This window comes from Raphanus sativus, chromosome 6 (genome assembly GCF_000801105.2).
Source record: "Raphanus sativus cultivar WK10039 chromosome 6, ASM80110v3, whole genome shotgun sequence".
Classification (NCBI taxonomy): domain Eukaryota; kingdom Viridiplantae; phylum Streptophyta; class Magnoliopsida; order Brassicales; family Brassicaceae; genus Raphanus; species Raphanus sativus.
In genome coordinates, this window is record NC_079516.1 from 22,825,855 (window position 1) to 22,846,925 (window position 21,071).

Below are 21,071 nucleotides of genomic sequence, written 5' to 3' on the forward strand. Positions count from 1 at the left end.
AACTTATGGATCTGATTTGAAACTATTCAAGTCAATGTGGAAGATTATGGTTAAGATCATTCGTTTGTGGAAGCAGTATTCTGTTGGTGGTGGTTTAACTATTGAAATGGTTTTTATCGACTTCAATGTAGGCATCTTTACTTTTAAACTAAATGAATTTTATAAATTTCGTTTTCTTTATTTAAACATGTCTAAGTTTCGAGTTTTTTTTATTTCGTAGGTTGTGAAGATGTTTTACGCAGACCAAATTGAAAAATAAATGTTAAAACATAATGCTTGATTGTTAAAATTCATTGGGCTTATGTTTAATACATTGTAAGAATTAAACTCAGCAGACTCAATGTGTAGATATATTAATGTTATTATTTATGTATATATTTTTATACAACGATTTATGTATATAATTTAATTGTCATTATTTTAAAAAATATTTTGTAATGACTAAGTATATTTTATATTTAATTAATTTTAATTTAAGAATTGAAACTTTCATTTGTTATATGAACAAACATTTCTTTCAATATTAGTTAACGCCATATGTATATAGCGATGAAACACTTTTTAAAAAAAATTACATACACACAAATATGCACATTAATGTTAGTACTTATTATTTTGAAATCTTCATTTCACCATAACCAAATTGTAATGAAATGAATTGTTTTATAGGCATCTTTGTTTTCTTCAACAGTTATATAAATTTGATTTTATTATGATTTTTTCATAATTTATAATATGAAACGATTGGTTTATATTAGAATTGTCTAAAATTCAAAGAACATGAAACCGAACAAATACAAATAGTCTTTAGTTTATCACTAAAAACCCAAAAATCTCAATCATTTTAACCGAACAAACGAAAATAAATATGAATTTAGAATGTATTTATATCATAGGATCTTAAAACCCGAAAACAACCCAAAACTAAACTGATATCCAAAATAAATATACCTAACGTTTTAATATCTTAAAAATAATCTCATCCCGTGCAATGCACGGGTTATCATCTAGTTATCCTTTATTGCATGTAGACATATCACAAATAAAGCTATTATAACATTCTGGTTCTTGATATATGTGAAAGTTTTAATATAATTGATTTAACTATCTATGACACCAAAATGCATTTATCTTTTTAGATCACACATCTAGAAAGAACCCTAAAATTAAGTTTGATTAACTAGAATAATGCAAAAATGGATGACATATTGGACGTTGCATCATATGGAGATCCCGTGAGGTGGCATGATTCATCGCCGAAGCGGACATATGGTGTACATGTGTGAAGTTAAGAATGTGGTAGTAGAAACAATGTGATACGGCCTGATCATGTGAATGTGGTGGTGGTGCAGATCACGTGGAAAAAGTGTGATACAGCATTATCGCATGAAAATGTGAAACTCACGGAGACCGCGTGAGTTTGTGAGTTCTCACGCAACAACATATAAAACATGTGATCGTGTGAGATGGTGTTGTCTCATGTTAGGATAGTTTTCAAGTTTGAACTTTTAAGTATCCAAATAAGACCATAACCAGAATTGAACCCCCCAGAGGGAAATATACCAAGTAAAAACTCAATGTTCTTTAGAGATTATAGTTAATGTCAAACTGAATCCAGATCAAAATCAAAACAATATCAATAATAGCTTGCAGTTTCAGTTCCCTCATATATCTCATAACCTGAATTGTTTTTAAACCAGCCGTCACTCTTTTACCATATTAATTCGCTCAAAATGAGACCTCAAGCGAGTCGTCCCATGCTTCAGCGCTTCCGTTAGAAGCATCTTCGACGTCTTCTTCCATAGATAGCCTAATGTATTCCCTATGAGCAAAACGATCCCATTCGGTCCATGTAGGATTTGCGCGCTCCTTTGTATTACGAATCAATAAGAAAGTAATAAGTCTCTCTACAAGTACATAGCGGAATATATTGGACATATTTACCTGGCGAATGAGGAATGGATCACGAGTTTCAAACGCCATGAACTTGTTAAGGTTGAAAAGTATATTGAAAACATTTCCGGAAAGTTTAGAACCCTTCAAATCATTCAGACAAATGTACCCTTCGTCTTCTGGTTTGACCATATCAAATAATTGGCACAAAATATCCTCAAACAGCACCGCCTCTTGCGCCATGCATTCCATTCTATGCAGCTGCTCCTCATAAAAGAATTGCAGCTCATTCCGTGTCAAGACTCCATTTGCATCCAAATCTATGCACTTGAACCTATATCATCAACATCAATATCATAACATAACTCTTACCAAATAACACCTACACAAAAGTTTCACTCTCACCAATACTCTAGACTAGGTTCTGATGACTTGTCTTCTTCAGCCAAAATGAAATAAACAAAATCCTCATAACACATCTTTCCTTCGGTTTTACTAGTAAACTTCCTTGGTACCTATATGAAAAGGCATATTGACAATGACTAGGCGTAGTTAATAAAATAAAAATAAAAGGAAGATGCGGAGTAGCAGACCTGAGAAAAGATTCGGTCGACAATCCTGTAGGTGAGAGCATGGTTACTGTATCTGATGAGATTCTCTTTGTCGATCAAGAAATCATGGTCGGTATCCAGCTCCCAGAACTTGCAGTATATGACATAGAAATGCTCATAAGAGAAGTACCTAATTAGTAAGCCGTTAAAGAGTCAGAATAAAAAGCGCGAACTAGCCCCCACTACAATTTTTTCATTTATTTCTAGCCACCCACCTCAACACCTTATTGATATCCTCTTCTTCATCGGCATGTTGCATTGCGTCAACTAAATTTCCTCGCTTAAGCTCTCTTAAGGTAAGATGACCATTTCCACTCCTATTAATGTAGTAATATATTCTGTATATTACAGTTTCAGCTGTTGCCAAAAGTTTTCATCAAAGATTACAAAATGGATCATATACTCAACTTTGCAGATATCACACCTCTTTGTAAAAAAAATTATATCAATCATGAATCACATCTTTTTGTACTCTTTGCTTTTTCGTCAGTATGATCATTTTCCAAAATATTAGAATTCAAATTAAAACTAACCATATCTATCCTGAAACTCAGGTGTGCCTTGCAAGAATTCAAGACCAGGGTGTGTTGCCAATAGTTCTTGGAGAACAGGCTTGAAATCATCCTGTTATAAATTCATCACCCAGAAAAAAATTAATAAAGAATTGTTACCAAATACGACGTAATATATAGTGCAGCTCAGGAAAACCACCTGGACAAGGTACTTCTTATCTGGTTGCTTCAAAATTGTAAATATCTGAGTTGCTATCTCCTTTGTCAACATATTTCCCTTAACCCAATAATCAATGAAGGCTTCTCTGTAAATAAAAAAAATTACATGGGTTTTGGAATCATGATCTCTTTCTGACTACACCAAACTCTGTAGCTACACATGGATTGAAACTGCAAACCTTTTCACAAATCCAGTGTTATTTGTATCAACTTTCTTGAAAATAGAGGTGGTGAGAAATGATGGAACCTTGCAGATCTCAGAAGTGACCAATTTAAATTCTTAAAAGAAAAGAAAGACTTGGTTAGTCACTAAATATAAGAGATAAGGATATCTAAAGAGAAGCTAATTCACCGACCTTGCAGTTGCAAACCATCCTCATGGCCATGGAAAAGTGTGTTGATCTTAGCTATACACTGCTCTTTTTGGTCATTTGGTGGTGGGCGACCATCTTCAAAGTAAAACTATACGTTCATAATAGACATTCTTTAGCACAAACGATGCTGAGATTATATGGAAAGGAAATGGAAGTAGGAGATACGCAAGAAAACGGTTACAAAATAAATAAAAATGCAGAGAAAATAGCTGTATGGTTTTTTTTTTGGTATTACGAGATTATATGGTAAAGAGATGGCAGTGCAATACAATAAGTTAGTGCCACCTCTCGGACGTCCGTACTATCATTTCGTAACCGTCTAAACGAATGGTATCCCGATCAAAGCTTAAGTAGAAGGTAAATGGATATATGGACCTGAGGAATGAGTTCTTTGACATGGTCAGAAAGAACTTTGAGAGGAGAGCTAAGATTAGAGAGACCAGTCCTTTGTCTAGTGATCCGAGGCGAGCCGGTGGAGTTCCTGGGAGAAAGAGGAGGGCCATTGCGTGCCGGAAACATTGAAGCCAAAGGACTATTAGACCCTGAATTTGTAGCAGAAGAGCCTCCAGAGACAACATTCAATGCAACTCCAGATTTGATATCATTTACCAAAGATGCTACCTATAATAGAAACAACAATATCTCCAAGGTCACATATATTATTCAAGAAAATTCTAAGCACTATTTATTATTTATTACCAAGCGATTGGTTTCAGGAAGCGCAAGCCATTGATCAAAGAGCTTCTTGACGAATTCTTGATTCGATTTCATCGACATCGGTGACGTCTCCGGCAACTGTAACAGCTCTATATCGAGCGTTAGAGACTCCATCGTCTTGGATTAGGCCTTGCTGATCAATTCTCAAATGCAAATATTCCTTGGTGAAGAAAGGTATACATCTGAACTAGTGGAGAAAGTTAGATCCGTCCGATCCTGAAGGAGATTAGCTCTAGCCTCTGCAGAAATTCAAGGAGAGAGAGAATGGAAAGACAAGCAATTACTTAGTCAAAACTATAATTAGTAAACTGTTGAAAACTAATAAACACTTTTCCCAAAAAATTCACATTAGTGTAAACTACTACCACTAATTAAAATTATGGTTTGACACGCAAGCAGCATAACCAGAAGTAATCAACCTTTCTTCCTATCAAAACGGGGTTCATTACTCAGATGTTAATAATTTGAATAAAAATATGCAAAATAGCAAAGATATGAAAACCATTTCTTAACGACTCAGTATATTTCTCGTTTTAAAAGTTAAAATTTTATCTATTCTACTAAAATAGGATCATTTCCAATTGATAAATGTTATTCCAATAATATAATTTATTTATTTAAAAGACTATTATGTCAAATTAAACTAATATTAAATTGAAATATGATTATACAAAAATCTGAATATAAAAATTAGTTTTTAAAAAAAAATTAAAAACATATAAGGGCAGATCAAAATATAATTAACTAATTAATTTTTAATAATGACTAAACTAAAATGACATAGGATGACCAATCATATATGACTAGGATAATACTTGTCAAATTTGATAATTAGACTAGTGAGTAAATAACACTTTTGTTTTAAAGATAAACTAGATTTTGACCCGCCCTTAAAAGGGTGGGTATATTCTTTTATTTTAAATTTATTTTTTTTATTTATTTTTTTTTATTATATTTGTATTTTGGTAATCATATTTGTGTATAAATTTAGATCAAAATATATTGTAATTTTAAAATTGATCTGGTATATGCACGGTTAAGACTGAGTTGCGTGTCGAACTCGCCCCGCTGACCCGCCAATCCACGGATTGTCAACTTTGTTTTTGGTTAAAAATATGACCCGCACAACCTGCAAACAAATAATATTGTACATGCATCCGCTCCGCTTAATTTTGTGGTTATCCGTGGGTACATATTTTAAAAATTATTATTTAATTTAACTACTATAAAAGTATTTTATAATAAAAAATCTATACATGACTTAAATTTTAAATTATTATTTTTAAATTCTTGTATTTAAAAAAAAATTATTTACTTTTTTAATTTTTTTTTAAATAATTTGCGGGTCGACGGGTAGCGCGATCCAAAATCCACCAACTCATACTAAGCCCGCATAAAAAATTCTTAACCCGCATCCGCAAATCAATTTTTTAAATAGTTGGACGAAAAACAATTAGTCAGTGGAAGGATTCAACAATTTTTTAAGTAATTTTTTTGGTTGTGATTCCCTTTTAATAGTATAGATGAGGTACAATGTTGTTTTAAATTAATTCCACACTATCATTCGATACAAAAAAAATTATATAAACATTAGTAATAGAAACAGTCGTTTGTACAAATTTTTCTTATGCACATATCTAAAATATTAAAAGTAACGGTTTAGATTATAGTAACATTTAAAGTCAATAACAGTAATATGCTTTATTTAAATGAAGGATAATCTTATTAAGTTGCTATAAAATAGGTTAGTTATAAGATTTTTGTTATATGTAATAGGTTGGACTAAAAAAATGAAAGGGTCCAAAACAACTTGTATAAGTCGACTTTTCAAGACTGCTTTCCTTTTAATAGTATAGATGTTTTAAAGATAAACTAGATACGAACCCGCGCTGTGCGCAGATATTGTTTCGTAAAAAAGTTATTCAGATTATATTATACGATTCTCTCGATTTTTTCGGTTTTATTTTTTTGTTATATAATAAATAGATATAATGAATATTTAATTTTGACATATATATATATATTGCCTTTATAAGTATATATTGATTTGTATTATAACATTTGTTGTACATGATGTTAATTTGTAATGTTTAATTTTTATATGTAATAGGGGTGACCTTCGGATACTTATTTGGGTTTGGTTCAGATACATTCAGATTCTGGGGTTCAAAATTTCAACTCAATTCAGGTATTTGTAAAATCCGGGTTGATTTGATTTAGATCTTTATGGGTTTCGTTCAGATTTGGATAACTCATTTAACTTATTTTAAATTTTAAAATTTATATATGCTTTAAATTTTTCAAATTTTTAAAATAAGATAATATATTACATATAATTTTGAATATTGTATGATGAAATACGTAAATTTAACATATAAATTAGTTTGACTTGTATGTTTGGATATATAATCAATAGAGATTTCAAATATTTTTAGTGTTTTCAGTATTGTTGGCTATTTATACATTTTTCAATATTTTATATTATTTGAAATATCTTGGAAAATTCTAAAATATTTTTAGATATCTTTTATATATTAAGCTAAAAACAATTAATATATTTAACTATATAAATATATTTTGGATACATTTTGATATCCAAAGTGCTTTAGTTTGGGTCGGTTTGTTTTTTTTCCTCTAAATATCAAAATTTTAAACCAGTGCAGATATTTAACCAATTTTTGTTCGGGTTCGATACTACTTTTCAGGATCAAATTGGGTTCGGTTTTCCGGATTCATAGTTTTTGTTCCAGCCTAGTAATTTAGTGGTTTTCCTTAGGGATTAATTGTGATGTTATTTTTCTTAAACTAAGAAGATGATATTTAAAAAAATTATATATTTTAAAAATATTATTAAAACAATTCAGTTCAATTAAACACAATTTCAAATAATTTTAACCAAAATAAATTTGTTTAATCTAATTTATTAATTCCAGGTCTTATTACATTTTTTAAGTTGCAGTTATTAAAGTGTATTATTGAAAAATATACATGAGTAATTGTGCTTTAGACAATTATGTAGATTTTATGTAGATATACATGCATAATTGTGCGTGAATATACATGCTTAATTTTTTTTTAAAAATATTACATTTAAATATATCAAAAAAAATTGGGATACATAGGTTACATTTTTTGTGAAAAATATTAGACAAATTTATTCCATCTAATACCAATTGATAGCCTTTTAAGATTTGTTACTTTGTTCAATAAATAATAATTGGATAAGAATAAGAATAACATATTTTGCTTAGATGGAACAAAGGTTTTATATTTACTTTGATCAAAAATTAGATCAAATCATTAAAACTTAGTTTACTAATAAAGGATATTGTTTTTGCTTAAATTTTTTATTGTATTTGGATGGAATAAGAATATTAGAATAACATGTTTTGGTTAGAAGATCGATAGCACATTTTGATTTCCATATTTTAGACTAGGGTTGAGCAAAAAATCTGAATCCGAAGAACCGAACCGAATCCCCAAAAAAGTAGTACCGTATCCGAAGCGAAATTGATTAAAAATCTGAACGGATTCAAAATTTTAGTATTTAAAGAATAAAAACCGAATCCGATCCGAACCAAAGTATTTCAGATACCCGAATGTATCCGAAACATATTTATATATCTAAATATATTAATTATGTTTAAATTTATTGTATATTAAAGACATCTAAAATACAATACTTGAAAATCTTAATATATAAAGTTGGCTTCTAATCTCTCATTGGGGGAATTTTTGACAGCTGTCCCTTCTTTAATAAAACTCACCGTTTAACTAGAAAAATGATGTCGATTCATTGTTGGGTTTTTCGTCGCTCTATGGGCTTCCAAAATAACACATCAGGCCCAGGTTTTATCTTGGTTTCTCCGCTCCTGTATTTGTCATCGTGGAGCGAATTTTGAGCTTCTCTGAGATTCGACGTCCTCTCTCTTTTTCATCTATGAAACGGCTCTTTGATTCTTCACTGGTCCGACTTAATGCGCAGTTATGCCCCTCTTCCACTACGAAGCATTGAATCGCCATCATAGAGCCCTCTAAGTAACCGTTCGAAACCGAATCTATAAATATCACTCCTTCGACCATGGACATCAAAGCTTCAAAGAAATAAAAAAAAAATCAGTTCGGCTTACCAGTTCGACGATGGCTAACTCTTACATCCTTCTTGGCGATTTGAAATCTGGTCGCTGCAACAACACCGCCGAAGTACGGTTGCTGAGGTTTTGGGAGGCAAGGCATGCCAGAAAAGGAGATCTCCTGAGTCTGGACATGCTGTTTCTGGATGAGCACGTAAGCATCTTTCACATCGATTTATGGTGTTTTGTGCTGTTCATGATTTATTGTAGCTGTTTGTTTAGAGTTTTGTCTATTTTTGTTTCTTTTTTTCCTCCTTTCTAATTGATTTTTTTTTTAATACAGTCGACGCTTATACAAGGCTCAATTAACTCCAGCCAGCAGCTAAGATTCAAGACAATGTCTCTGTGAAGGAGCTGTGTATAAGCTTAGTGGTTTTGATGTAAAACGCAGCAACCCCAATTACCGCTTGTCTGATGCTCCCATCTCCATAAGGTTCAACGATGCAACCTATTTTGACAAGCTGCCCCAGTCGGTTAGGCCCATACCTACTGAACTGTTCCGATTCCGACCATACAATGAGTTCCTTGAGCTGGCCAATACAGGCAAACAGCTCCCTGGTATGAACTGGTACTCCTTGCAAGTTTTTTATTTTTCCCCAGTGTAAGGATTTAATTTTTAAATCTTTTCCTGCTCTATTCCTATGCTAGACATGATTTGAGATCTGTGCTTTGTTTGGTGGTCTGTGTAAATAATATATCTATTCATATTCCTACAGTTTAATTCTTGTGATGCTTGGAAACATACTGATCAAGGGAATCCGTGACCTTCCATGGGGTGACTTGCAGAGATGACTAAGTTTCTTCAGTTGATCTCAGTTCCAAGCCTCTCAACATCATATTTAATGTTCTGGCTTTGTCTTTCTTATATCTACTTTTCAGAAAGTTATTAGGTCTTGCGTTTCTTGAACGCTAGGATAGAGCTACGGAGTTGGTTTTAACTTGAATGCGAAGTTTGGAAAGAATTTTCAACATAATGAAATTTGTATGATCATTGACCGTCAGTATTTTAAAGTCAAACTAAACTTTAAAAATAACTACATCAATAGATCAACAATCAAATATTTTAAAAATCCATAACCTAAACTCAGAATATATCATAAAAAATTAACCTATATAAACGACTAACCCTTTTAAAATACAAACAACCCAACCAAAATTTATAACAAAATCAGAAGCCAACTTTATATATTAAGATTTTTAGATTTAATGTATATCAAAATATCCAAAATATATAAGATACTTTTTATTTTTCTAAATATTTTAAAATATATATAAATAGTCAAAAGTAAATGTCTAAAATCGCTAAACTATACTCAAAACACCAAAAATACTTAAACAATCTATCGATTCTTTATCCAAATATTCAAACCAAACTAATTTATATGTTAAGTTTAGGTCTTTTGACATTTGTTATTCAAATTTATTTATAATATATTATTTTATTTATAGATTTTGAGAAATTTAAAGTATATAATGATTTAATCCGAACCCAACCCCAAAAGATCCAAACCGAACTCAAAGCGAAATTTAGAAATACCCGAATGAAATTGAAATTTTTGACCCCAAAAATTCAAAACTCGAATAGATCCGAACCAAACCCAAGCAGATATCCGGATGACCATTACTATTACAGACCTCTAATATATATTGTAAAATGAATTATCGAAAGGTAAGATGCACAAATATAAAGAACATCCGCGCGTAGCGCGGACACATCCCTAATCTATCTATCTAATACAATAAAGTTAGGAAATCTGCCTCTTTAGGCTATCCACGACATCTTTGGTGAGAGAGGCAAATGGTGACATCTGGCGTAACGATAGTAGTCTGTGTGCTTCACGCGTTATTGTGTGTGATTTGTGGCCCACACAACATTAAACCTTTCTCGCCCATTACTGTTCATCGTCTCTTTCCTTCCTGTCGACGCTGTTTGCTGACCTCTTCACCAACGCAAGAGAAACGGCTCACCCCTCCTTCAAGCCGGCATTTATTCTTAGCTTTTCCTGGTGTAATCAACCCCTCTCTTTAAGATTTCTACCAGCCTCTTCGTTTTCATTGAAACCGCCGCACTCTCTTGCTATAAATATGAGCCCTTTTACGATCATCAGTCTTTCTCACACCAATTTCCAAACAAAGCAAATTTCGATCAAGCGATTGCGATGGCCAATTCATACACTGTTCTTGCTAACCTCAGAGCCGGGCGATGCTCTAACACGGCCGAGGTCCGCCTGTTGCGTTTCTGGGATGCGAAGAACATCAAAGGGGGGAAACTGATCAGTTTGGAGATGTTGTTGATTGACGAAGAAGTAAGTTACTTTGTATATCTTTAGAAATTGTTATAGAGTTCTGATTGAATATAGTTTTCTTTCGTAATCAGTTGTGTCGGTTTCTTCGATTTTAACTTTGTATCTCTTTAGAAATTGTTATAGAGTTGTGATTCAATATAGTTTTCTTCCGTGATGAGATGGTTCCGGTTTCTTCGATTTCTATCTCTTTGGATTGAAACTTATTGTATTAGAGTTTTTAAAAAACTATTTCCTCATCTGAGCAGCCCATTTGTTGCGTCATTTTCTGAATTATTTATTTGTTCATGTCAACAGTCAACGCTGGTTCAAGGGACTGTTCCTGCCGCATTGAGCTTAACCTTCAGGGAGCGCTTGTCTGAAGGTTCGATTTACACCTTAAGCGGGTTTGATGTAACACGGAGCAGTCCCAAATACAGGTTATCTGATGGGCCCATAGCCATTCGTTTCAACGAGGGCACTGCTTTTGAAAAGTTACCAACCACCACGAAGGTATTACCAACCGAACACTTTCGCTTCCAACCATATGACCACATACTCGAGCTCGCAAACACTGGGAAGCAGCTCCCTGGTAATCACTTCTTCTCAGTCTTTTTGCGTTATTTTCCTCATATTACGGTCTAATGCCATATTTTTGATCATTTGCAAGACGTTATGGGAGAGCTGCGTGCAATTAGGAGCACCATAACAGACAGTTTACCTGGGCCACCTCGAGTTATGCTCACTTTGCGTATGGAGGGGTACGTTGAGTTCTCTTCAATATGTTTGTTATGATGACGCTCCTGCGGGCGTGTCTCACCTGCTTACTTTTATAAAATGCAGGGATGTGAATGTTGTTGTGAGTGTGTTTGATTCCCTGGCTTTTGCCTTCCACAGCAAGCTTGATGGTTACGGGAGAAAGCCTAGGATTGTCCTTGTCACTGGCATCAATCCTAAGATCTTCTCGGGTAAGCGAGCATATAAGCACTGTTTTATTACATGCTGACATAGTGGTCCTATATTAACTAAACACGTTTTCGCAGGGAAACTTTATCTGAATGGCACTTCTGCCACCCGTGTATTCTTTGACTGTGAGATTGCCGTAGGAAAGATAGCGTTTGAAAGGCAAGATTTTAAGTTAGTAATTTGACTTCCTATATTGTCTGTGCAGTTTAATACTGTTTGATATCTTTCATCTAATTACCAAACAGATTGACGGGTGGTGGGATAGACCAAGGAGAGCCTTCATCAAAGGTGGTCCGCGCTCAAAAAATAGAATCAACCACCCTCGCTGAGCTTAACCAGTTTGTTCTCACCGGTGATCCTCAGGTATTGAGTTCTTAGTTCAAAGTCATTCCTGGGTTATTAGAATAGTATGTGCTATTTAGTGCTCCTCAGTGGATAATAGTTAGTTTACAGATATCTGAGGATTATTAGATTTTGGTGTTCCCTTCTCTGATACTATGTTGACTAATAATGGACTTCTCTATTGTCCACAGACTATCGAATTCCTTTGTACAGCTAAAATAACTGAGGTTCAGCTAGCGGAGGGCTGGTGTTACATTGGCTGCGCTACCTGTTCTAAGAAACTCATACGAGAGGAGTCTTCTTTTACCTGTGGCCCATGCAATCAGACTAATGCTGTCGCTGAGTTGAAGTAATTGTTATATGTTTTCATGCTGTTTGCCTAATAGAAGGATCGGGTCTTCTAACTTCTTCCTATACTATAGGTACCGGGTTGTGTTCTCTGTGTCAGATAAATGTGATAACGTCTTTTACCGGCTTTGACGAAGAGATTAGGAAACTAACTCATGTTCTAGCCTCTGAGGCTGCGCAGATTGTGGTGAGAGCGGTGGCTCATCAATTTCTTTGCCCATGGGTACTTGGACATACACAAACTGATCTAATGATTTGAACCATTCGCAGGGGATTGGTGTTAATGCTCAAGTTGACACAGAGCTCCCTCGATCGCTTGCTCCTGTTGTTGGAAACACTTATACTTTTCAGCTAAAGTTGAAGGACTTCAACTTCACTCCAAACCACCAGACCTTTACTATTTCCTGCATATATCTTGCCCCAGAGCTTGCACCCACCCCAACATTTGTTGTTAGTTTCTTCCCCTTAGGTGAAATTGCATTTTCTTCTTTTAATTATTCGGGCTAACATATTTTGTTGTTTTTGAGATACAGGAAGTTGATGACAATGCTGCACCAGAGCTTGAAGGATCCGCCGTAGTTGGAGATGCTTCTCCAGGCGCACTGAAAAGCACTATTGCAGAGCATTCCAGCTCTTCTGGTGGTCCACTTGAGGGTCGTGAGCCAGCAGATGAGGAAGCTACTGGTCTGAAAGAGAGTGCCAGAAAGAAGGCACGTGTGGAATGAGTCCTACCTTGAAGCAGAGCCACCACTTTTCCTCTCTATCGTTGACGTTTTAGGATTTTCACATTTCTTTCTATTTTGAGAATTTACTGTCTTTTTGTTTTAAACAAAACTCTCTGACGGTGTGGTTGGTTTCTGTATTGACCATATTTTATTTCTTGCCATTTAATTACGTTTCCAAATCATTCTAAATTAGCCATAAATCTCAAGCCCAAAAGCTTTGATTATGCCTAATATTTAAACTGATTTATTCTAAATACATAAAATACCCAAAAGTTACAAAGATTTTTTAAACGTAAATCTTATATGCTACTGGGAACAAAATAAATTATTTAGTTTTATTTAAAATATAACTCATTTACGAAATCACATTTTCCAAAATTTACTCCCACTTAAAGAGAAATTCTTTCAACTTATAAAGTTTCTCCTCCTTCTACATTGTTCCTATTCGTTCAGTAAACAAATGCCATCAAGTTCTCTCACAAATATTTAAAATTAAAATTACGTTTTAAATCTTTTTCTCTTTGGCAATAACATTTCAATAGCCTTTTTAACCCAAATCATCTGCTACGACTTACAGGTTTTCAAACCAACCTCCTCCGACGGTTTACATTATCTCCTGATGATTCACAAACTTGAAGAACCATGATATATGCCGCAGATTAAACAACCTAAAATCCGAATCCGGCGCGTAGCGCCGGCAAACCACTAGTTTGTATATATAGAGTTGATAAATCTGGCTGCTTAGGCCATCCACGTCACTATGTAGAATAGGGGGATTTTCGACACCTGTCAAGATTTAATTGGTTGTTATTTTTTCATTACAAATTGCAAGACCATAATCACGGCCCAAGCCTATTACCAACTGAGCCCCAATCGGAACTAGGGTTATCCTTCATCTCTGTCATTCCACGGCGATCTCACCTATGCATCACTGAGTTTGCAATCGTCCATGTGAACCCTGTAACGTCTTATCTTTTGACTATTAATTGAATCCTTAAACGCCCCCAACCCATAGTGGTTTCATTCAATGCGCCCACTTTGAGATTCATCAGTTTCTTACTCTCAAGCATTAAAATCCTTAGAAACCTATCACCTGTTATGGCTGCCTCATCGACTCTGCTCGCCGGCTTGAAAGCGGGACGCTGCTTCAACCCCGTCGAAGTCTGGTTGCTGAGATTTTGGGAAGCTCAGAACGATCGTCTCGCTATCAACTCAGAGAGCATGGAAGTATCTATGGTGCTTGCTTTGATGCTGGACGAGGCATCGTCCCTGTTTACAAGTAACTATCGCTCTCTTTACTTTGTGTGATGTTTATTTGTTTTTAGTCCGCATATTAAAGGAAAAGACTACAAGACCCTTCATGGAACTTGCATAGCTAAAGCTTGAAAAGGCTAAGCCCCGCAAAGTTGGATCTACGATGTTGGTACCGAGAAAGGTATGCAAATAGAGTTTTGGCAACTACTAACCCAAAAAGAGGATGAATGAATTTTAGAGAAAGTTGTGTGTTTTGTTGTTGTGTGAGCAGGTAGTTCGGGTGAACGAGATTGGTGAATTCATCTTGCAAGAACCATGAGGAGGAGTTTAACTGGAGTAAGAGTTCCTTATGCTTTTGAATTTCTAGATGTTAACATAAAATCATCATTACATCCCCATTTCAAGATTCACTGATCCGAAGGCTTTATCCTCAAAAACCTATGTGGTATGGTCAACCAAAGCTTGTTCTTCTTATATGATTGGAACATGACTTGAACAATAAAAATATCCTTGCTTCTACGAGTATATCCAATTGTAATCATATGATGTCAACTTATTTTTTTGGCTTCAGGGACCTCCTTTGCAGGTTAATGGACATATGTCTTCCTTGTGGATGGTGGACTTAGGCGAAGATCACCACGTCTCTTCCATTACTTCTCTTTATCACATCCTCTGTTTTCGTAAAGACACATGCAGTCCAAGAACTTCATAACCTGAGTAAAATAAAAGTTAGTTCGTTTTTAGTTTGATATCTAAGAACCTAACCAGCTGATTTTTGTTGGGATGCAGCTTATGTGTGGGGCACTAGATGACGTTGGGTCAAGAGCATATGCAAGGTCCTAGAAATTGCATGTATCTTATCTAAATGTTTAAGCGTAGACTTTATGTCTTATTAAGACAAGCTGCTTAGGAAGATTATGTATGTCTTGATGGGTATGAAGGGATCAATGGATTGGAAAACATGGATGACATTGAGAACTCTACGTTTACTTGGAATACAGTTTTCCGTTGAAAACTACAACTGCAATGACTGTCTCCACTACACGCTTGTGCCTTTTTCCTTTTGTTGTAATTTTGAATCTTGGAAAAAATATTCGACAGAATAAAATTTAAATGGTTTTTAGTTCAAAAGTGTTTCTCAAGAAACGTAAAAGTTAAGACAATTGGGTTGACTTTTATCTTTTTTTTAACAGATTTATCTTATGGTAATAAAAAAAATGGGAAGCACCCGGACAATGGAGTAACTCTATGGGTCTTTGCGTGGATGGATCGATCAATAAAGTCTACTATGTTTATTAGGGAATGTAACATCTGTGCGTCTTACATATATTAAAGATTTTTTTACTCACAGAGACACTTTTTGACTTTAGTATTACACAATCAGGCACTTCTTACCTGAAGCACACTTTGTATATGTGTTATGACTAATATACCCTAGTTTGACAAATGTTTTGCTAATGTTTTACCTGAAGCGCACTTCTTACCTGAAGCACACAAAGCACACTTCTTACCTGACTTTAGTTTGACAAATGTTTTGCTAATGGTATAAATGGTTATGAATAGTTTTATTTTATTTAGGAAAAGATTAAAAACATAACAAAAACAAACAAAAACCCAATAGAAAAAAATAAAATACCATAATCCAAAACACAAAAACCATCCTAAAAATAATAGAAAACAAAACTACAGATCATATAAAGGAAAACATTGTAGAAAAAAAATCCTTCCACTGCAGAAACTTCTAGCAACCCAATAAAATTTCCTCTCTGTCTTGTTCCAAACAAATCTTGTAGGAGTTTCACCGAAGGCAAGGCTTCTGGCCACATCATTAGCCTTGTTCAATTCAAACCATGTAGATAACCTAGTAGTCTTCGTTAGACCACTATTAGTATATTGATCAACATGGTCACCATCTTCTGGTACGTTAATCCTTTTGGGTGGGTGACAGAATTGAACGATATGAACTGCTGGTGAAAGGAAACGCAATTCAATCTTCAAAGTCCTCCAGTTGGATTCATTGATAGACCGAGATCTAAAACAACCATACAGAGGAATACATAATCAATAAACACAATATATTAATAACAATATTATCTAACATAGATCAACTTACTTGGTATATTTCCAGGAAAACTCAAACTTTCTATCATCTTTAAATTTACATTGCACAGTTTGAAACTCATCTAAATCAATGTAAATGACATCTTGATGGATCAAAGATCGACTTATCTTAATTCCTGACATAAATCCACATCTAAAGACATTTTTGGTCTTTACAAAACCTCCAAAATGGAATTAGTAACAAATATCCACGATCCATCTCGGTAATGCGACATCAAATGATTAGCAAAGTAGGACTTCTTGCAGATGGCGTGAATCATACACCCTGATATAAAAAACACGTAACACGTCAAGAATATTGATTAACTCAATTAAAAAGTCGAAACTGAAACTATATTAACAATAACCTGATTATCAACTAACAACATGTTTAGGTAACCACCGGACTGAGGATTGGATTGATTCCAAGTATGAAGAACTTTGCCATAAAACGTCCATGTATTCATACATGGCATCACCTTTGTAATGTTTTCCGGGAACTGGAGCGATCTCATCGTATTTAGGATATTATCTTAGTTTTGGTGTCTGTGTAGATGATTTCCACATTTTATAAGCATTGAGTTATGATTTAACTTCTGTTAATAGATATTTTTGGAGTATCCGCTTGGAATAAAATAAAATATTCCATGTTAAAATCAACAACCTTGTAACATAAGTTGTTAGTATAACTTAGTAGTTATCAATAAATACTATTTAAAACAATATATTGTTGGGATAAGGATTTTGAACGATGGATTTACGTTAAACAATTAGAATAATGCATTATAATATAATTGATCATAAATATTAATAATAATATACAGTATTTTATAATCACTCAATAAATTAAGTGTATTTAAAATTATGGTGAATGATAGATGAGCATTGATTTGATAAAGATGTTTGCAGGACTTCTGGTATATATTTCTCGTATATGGGAGTTCAAGGAGCTTTCGTATGGTGGCTAATAATTACTTGGAAGATCAAACTATGCAGGTGCGACCTAACATCTTCAGAATTAAATAGTTTTATAGTTTAGTACTTCATATTATCAACGACGATGTAAAAGTTTGTGATTACGGATGAATAATATGAGGATTGATGTCAACATAGAAATGGTTACAGATTAATAGTTTTGTCATTCAATGAAATAATAATACACTTACAGTAGTAGATAGTAAGGATGGATTTATCATATGTGTAGAAACAAACGTTAGAATGATAATAACAAAAACATTGAAGAGAATAAAACTTTTTAAAAAGTACGAAATTAAGAAATATACAATAGGACGTGTATTGTGTGGAATGATTTTTATTAATGTACATATATGTCCAAATTAATAACCAACCGATTTCTAGGGAAGGAATAATATATAGTTAATATTAGATTGAGAAAAATAAGATAGACTACTAGATAAAAATTGTTTTTATTTTAATAGTATTGATTTTACGATAATTATAGAAGGAAGAGAGATCTTAGGGTGATTTAGTACAAAAAAACACGCTCATACCGAAGGATATTTTCCTCGGTATGTCGTCGGAATACTATTCTGACGACATACCGAGAAAAATGTCCCTCGAAAAAAATTCCTCGAAATTTCATTTTCTCTCGAAATTTCATTTTCCCTCGAAATTTTGTGACGGAATTTCGAAGAACAACAATTCCGAGGAGATTTAGAGGACAGGCATTCGTCGAAGTGGTCGTCGATATATATTGAGGAACGTTTCCTCGGTATATACCGAGGATAATACCGAGGAAAGAGCCTCCGAAAATTTTCGAGGAAGCTGTCCTTCGGAATATTCCGAGGAAGACTTCCCTCGGTATATACCGAGGACGGCTGTTCCTCGGAATATATTGAAAATAGTTTTTTTTTAAAAAAAATATTTTTTAAAAAAAAATAATATTTTTAAAATTTAAATTCGAAAATATAAAATTTAAATTTAAATCTAAAACATATTATATAAATTCGAAGTCATACAAATGAAAATAAAACATTACGAGTTTTGAAAGAAATTAAACTACGGGTCTGGCATGGTCGGGAGGTCCACGTTGGCGTTCGGGTTCATGCTCATCATCGCCATCATTTGCTCATTCAGCTTCCTCTGTGCCTCCCAGCCCGCCTCTTGACTCGCCACCATAGACTCCAGCGCAGATATGCGAGCATTCTTCTCCCTCATCTGACTCAGAAGGACTTCTTGATCAACAAATGACGGTGGTGCAGAAGCACACGGAACCGAGTTGGACCGACGAGCCAAACCGAACAAACGGCCATTCTTCTTTGGAACCAACTGAAAAAGAAAGTGTCAAATTTAAATAATATAAAAAATGGATTGAACTTTAAAAAATGAACTTACCGCTTCAACGATTTGGTTGATCCGAACCCGAGGCAAGCCGTTCGATCCCGTCGAATCGTCATCCTCGGTTTGAAGCTGAGACACTTCCTGTTCCATCTGACTGTCGATGAGGGTGACCACATCCCTCACAACACCATCATCAATCTCGCCGGTCTTCTTGTTGGTATACGCCGTCTTTATTAAGCGGAGATGATCAACCGGCTCCCCCTCATTTTCTTCCGCCTTGAAAAAAACATAAATTAAACAAACATTAGTAATTAAAAGAAATGCACAAAAAATATTAGAATCTTAAATAATATAATAAAAACCGACAAGCTTACCAAGCGATCCCCCAGACTGGCTAAAGATTGAGCACCCAAGTTATGGATGTACATGCCCTTCCCCTTACGGTCGCTCTTGCTGTTGGTGGAGTTGGTGGAAGAAGTTGGCACTTCATTCTTACTCCAATGCACACCCAACTCCCGCCAGACGACGGGGTCCATCCCCTTTGGAATCTTTAAAAAAAAAATGTTTAATAAATAAAAAAAATATTTTAATAAATTAAAAAATTGTTTCATAAATAAAAACCAACCTTGTTTATTTCCCACTTCTTCTTCCACGAGTGCATCTGCTTCCCATAGTTGTCCATAACTTTATGGACGAAGTGGTAATAGATAAACAACGTATCATCGGCATTCCAGTTGAATTCTTGCTGAAAATAAAACACAATTAGTAGAAAATCAATATTAAAGATTAAAAAAATAAGTAAAAAATAGAATACTTACCGCAAACTGTTGAAACCACATATGCTGCTTCTCGAGAGGGAAGTCGGTGAAAGTCGGATGTCCATTGTCGAGGGACGAGTACATCATACGGTTGATCCATCCGCTGATCCCGTTCCCGGATCGGTCGAACCTAATAAAAAGAATTAATTATTTAAAATGAATCAAATTTGAATGAAAAAAATAGGTTTAATTACCATGTCTGACCCCGTCCACATGGATACTGAGTGAGATATGGAAGATGGTCACGAACCGGCTGTCGAACAAACTCCGCAACTCTCAGAAGTGCCGGATGAGCAGGAGCAGGAGCAGGAGTGGGTGCCACACCGGGAGCGGGAGGAGAATGAGAGGGAAATGGAGAGGGAGATGTCTGGTAGGAGCTGTGGGGCGATGCGGAACCCGAAATGGAGCCGCTCCCCGAACCACCACGACCACGACGCTGTCGAGAGCGGGTCTGTTCCTCTTGAGACCTTTATATAAATAATTTTTTTTTAATATATACAATTTTTTATTTAATTTGTTAATATATTAAAATTGTTTAATAATAACAAAAAAAAGTTTAAATATATAAAAATAGTTTAAATATTTAAAAATTATTAAATGATTACCAAAAAGTTAAAATATATTAAAAATATTTTTAATATTTAAAAATTGTTTAATAATTACAAAAAAAAGTTTTAATATATTAAAAATTGTTTAATAATTACAAAAAAAGTTTTAATATATTAAAAATAGTTTAATAATTACAAAAATAGTTTTAATATATTAAAAATAGTTTAATAATTAAAAAAATAGTTTTAATATATAAAAAATAGTTTTAAAAATCAAAAACGTTTTAAAAAATCAAAAAAACGTTTTAAAAAATCAAAAAAACGTTTTAAAAAATCAAAATACGTTTTAAAAAATCAAAAAAAACGTTTTAAAAAATTAAAAACACAAAATAAATCAAAAAAAAATATACCAACAATCCAAACATGCAAATCCTAAACTATCCATTTAATCCTAGAATTTCCTATCTAACAACCTAAATTTCGAGATCTATGAAGAGAGGAAGAGAAGAGAGATGAACTTACATGGGAAGAGAGGAGAGGAAGAGAGGAGAGGAAGGAGGCCGAGAGGAAGAGAGGAGAGGAGAGGCGAGGAGAAGGAGAGGAGATCCGCCGAGGAAGAGAGAAGAGAGGAGAGGAGAAGGAGAGATTAGGTCTAAAACCCTAAAGTTCTCTGTGTCAGATAAAAGTTTTCGTCTCAATCCGCCGAGGAAGAGAGAAGAGAGGAGAGGAGAAGGATCGGGTCTTCTAACTTCTTCCTATACTATAGGTACCGGGTTGTGTTCTCTGTGTCAGATAAATGGGATAACGTCTTTTACCGGCTTTGACGAAGAGATTAGGAAACTAACTCATGTTCTAGCCTCTGAGGCTGCGCAGATTGTGGTGAGAGCGGTGGCTCATCAATTTCTTTGCCCATGGGTACTTGGACATA

At 34.3% G+C, this 21,071-nt stretch overlaps 2 protein-coding genes and 1 long non-coding RNA gene across 13 annotated transcripts; 2 read left to right on the top strand and 1 right to left on the bottom strand.

Moving 5' to 3' along the window:
• Positions 1 to 1,560: 1,560 nt before the first annotated feature.
• Positions 1,561 to 4,626, bottom strand: LOC108805595 (probable serine/threonine protein phosphatase 2A regulatory subunit B''delta). The gene is made up of 11 exons (XM_018577516.2): positions 4,309 to 4,626; positions 3,985 to 4,230; positions 3,592 to 3,697; positions 3,415 to 3,514; positions 3,216 to 3,321; positions 3,038 to 3,128; positions 2,720 to 2,861; positions 2,487 to 2,634; positions 2,299 to 2,408; positions 1,945 to 2,227; positions 1,561 to 1,869 (listed from the first exon to the last, which is right to left on the bottom strand). The coding sequence occupies exons 1-11, from the start codon at positions 4,438 to 4,440 to the stop codon at positions 1,729 to 1,731; spliced, it is 1,605 nt and encodes a 534-aa protein (XP_018433018.1). The 5' UTR covers positions 4,441 to 4,626; the 3' UTR covers positions 1,561 to 1,728.
• Positions 4,627 to 8,203: 3,577 nt separating this feature from the next.
• LOC108807093 (uncharacterized) lies at positions 8,204 to 13,380 on the top strand. Of its 6 annotated transcripts, XM_056988996.1 has the most exons (9): positions 8,204 to 8,613; positions 8,743 to 9,017; positions 11,060 to 11,333; positions 11,412 to 11,502; positions 11,585 to 11,709; positions 11,785 to 12,070; positions 12,241 to 12,398; positions 12,472 to 12,847; positions 12,931 to 13,380. In XM_056988996.1, exons 2-6 carry the CDS (start codon positions 8,901 to 8,903, stop codon positions 11,889 to 11,891), a joined length of 714 nt encoding a protein of 237 aa, XP_056844976.1. In that variant the 5' UTR covers positions 8,204 to 8,613; positions 8,743 to 8,900; the 3' UTR covers positions 11,892 to 12,070; positions 12,241 to 12,398; positions 12,472 to 12,847; positions 12,931 to 13,380. The 6 variants fall into 6 exon arrangements, 3 of the variants coding, with proteins under 3 accessions (XP_056844976.1, XP_056844975.1, XP_056844974.1); XM_056988995.1 differs by lacking the exons at positions 8,204 to 8,613; positions 8,743 to 9,017 and adding an exon at positions 9,632 to 10,765 and having other exon boundaries at positions 12,241 to 12,584; positions 12,668 to 12,847; XM_056988994.1 differs by lacking the exons at positions 8,204 to 8,613; positions 8,743 to 9,017 and adding an exon at positions 9,632 to 10,765.
• A 577-nt stretch (positions 13,381 to 13,957) lies between these two features.
• Positions 13,958 to 15,775, top strand: LOC108813790 (uncharacterized). Of its 6 annotated transcripts, none has more exons than XR_001943602.2 (4): positions 13,958 to 14,557; positions 14,648 to 14,821; positions 14,948 to 15,212; positions 15,570 to 15,775. It is a non-coding gene; the product is annotated as an uncharacterized LOC108813790 (long non-coding RNA). The 6 variants fall into 6 exon arrangements; XR_001943601.2 differs by lacking the exon at positions 15,570 to 15,775 and adding an exon at positions 15,318 to 15,507 and having other exon boundaries at positions 13,959 to 14,557; XR_001943603.2 differs by lacking the exon at positions 15,570 to 15,775 and having other exon boundaries at positions 13,959 to 14,557; positions 14,948 to 15,104; positions 15,166 to 15,507.
• The last annotated feature ends 5,296 nt before the right edge of the window (positions 15,776 to 21,071 follow it).

Excerpts from the sequence above, each read along its gene's own strand:
- LOC108807093 (XM_056988995.1), top strand. The coding sequence starts at position 10,619 with ATGGCCAATTCATACACTGTTCTTGCTAACCTCAGAGCCGGGCGATGC. Across the intron at positions 11,334-11,411 it reads CACTGGGAAGCAGCTCCCTG|ACGTTATGGGAGAGCTGCGT; the intron begins GTAATCACTTCT and ends ATCATTTGCAAG. Across the intron at positions 11,503-11,584 it reads CTCACTTTGCGTATGGAGGG|GGATGTGAATGTTGTTGTGA; the intron begins GTACGTTGAGTT and ends TATAAAATGCAG.
- LOC108805595 (XM_018577516.2), bottom strand. The coding sequence starts at position 4,440 with ATGGAGTCTCTAACGCTCGATATAGAGCTGTTACAGTTGCCGGAGACG. Across the intron at positions 2,635-2,719 it reads GATATCAATAAGGTGTTGAG|GTACTTCTCTTATGAGCATT; the intron begins GTGGGTGGCTAG and ends CTTACTAATTAG. Across the intron at positions 2,228-2,298 it reads GAACCTAGTCTAGAGTATTG|GTTCAAGTGCATAGATTTGG; the intron begins GTGAGAGTGAAA and ends TTGATGATATAG.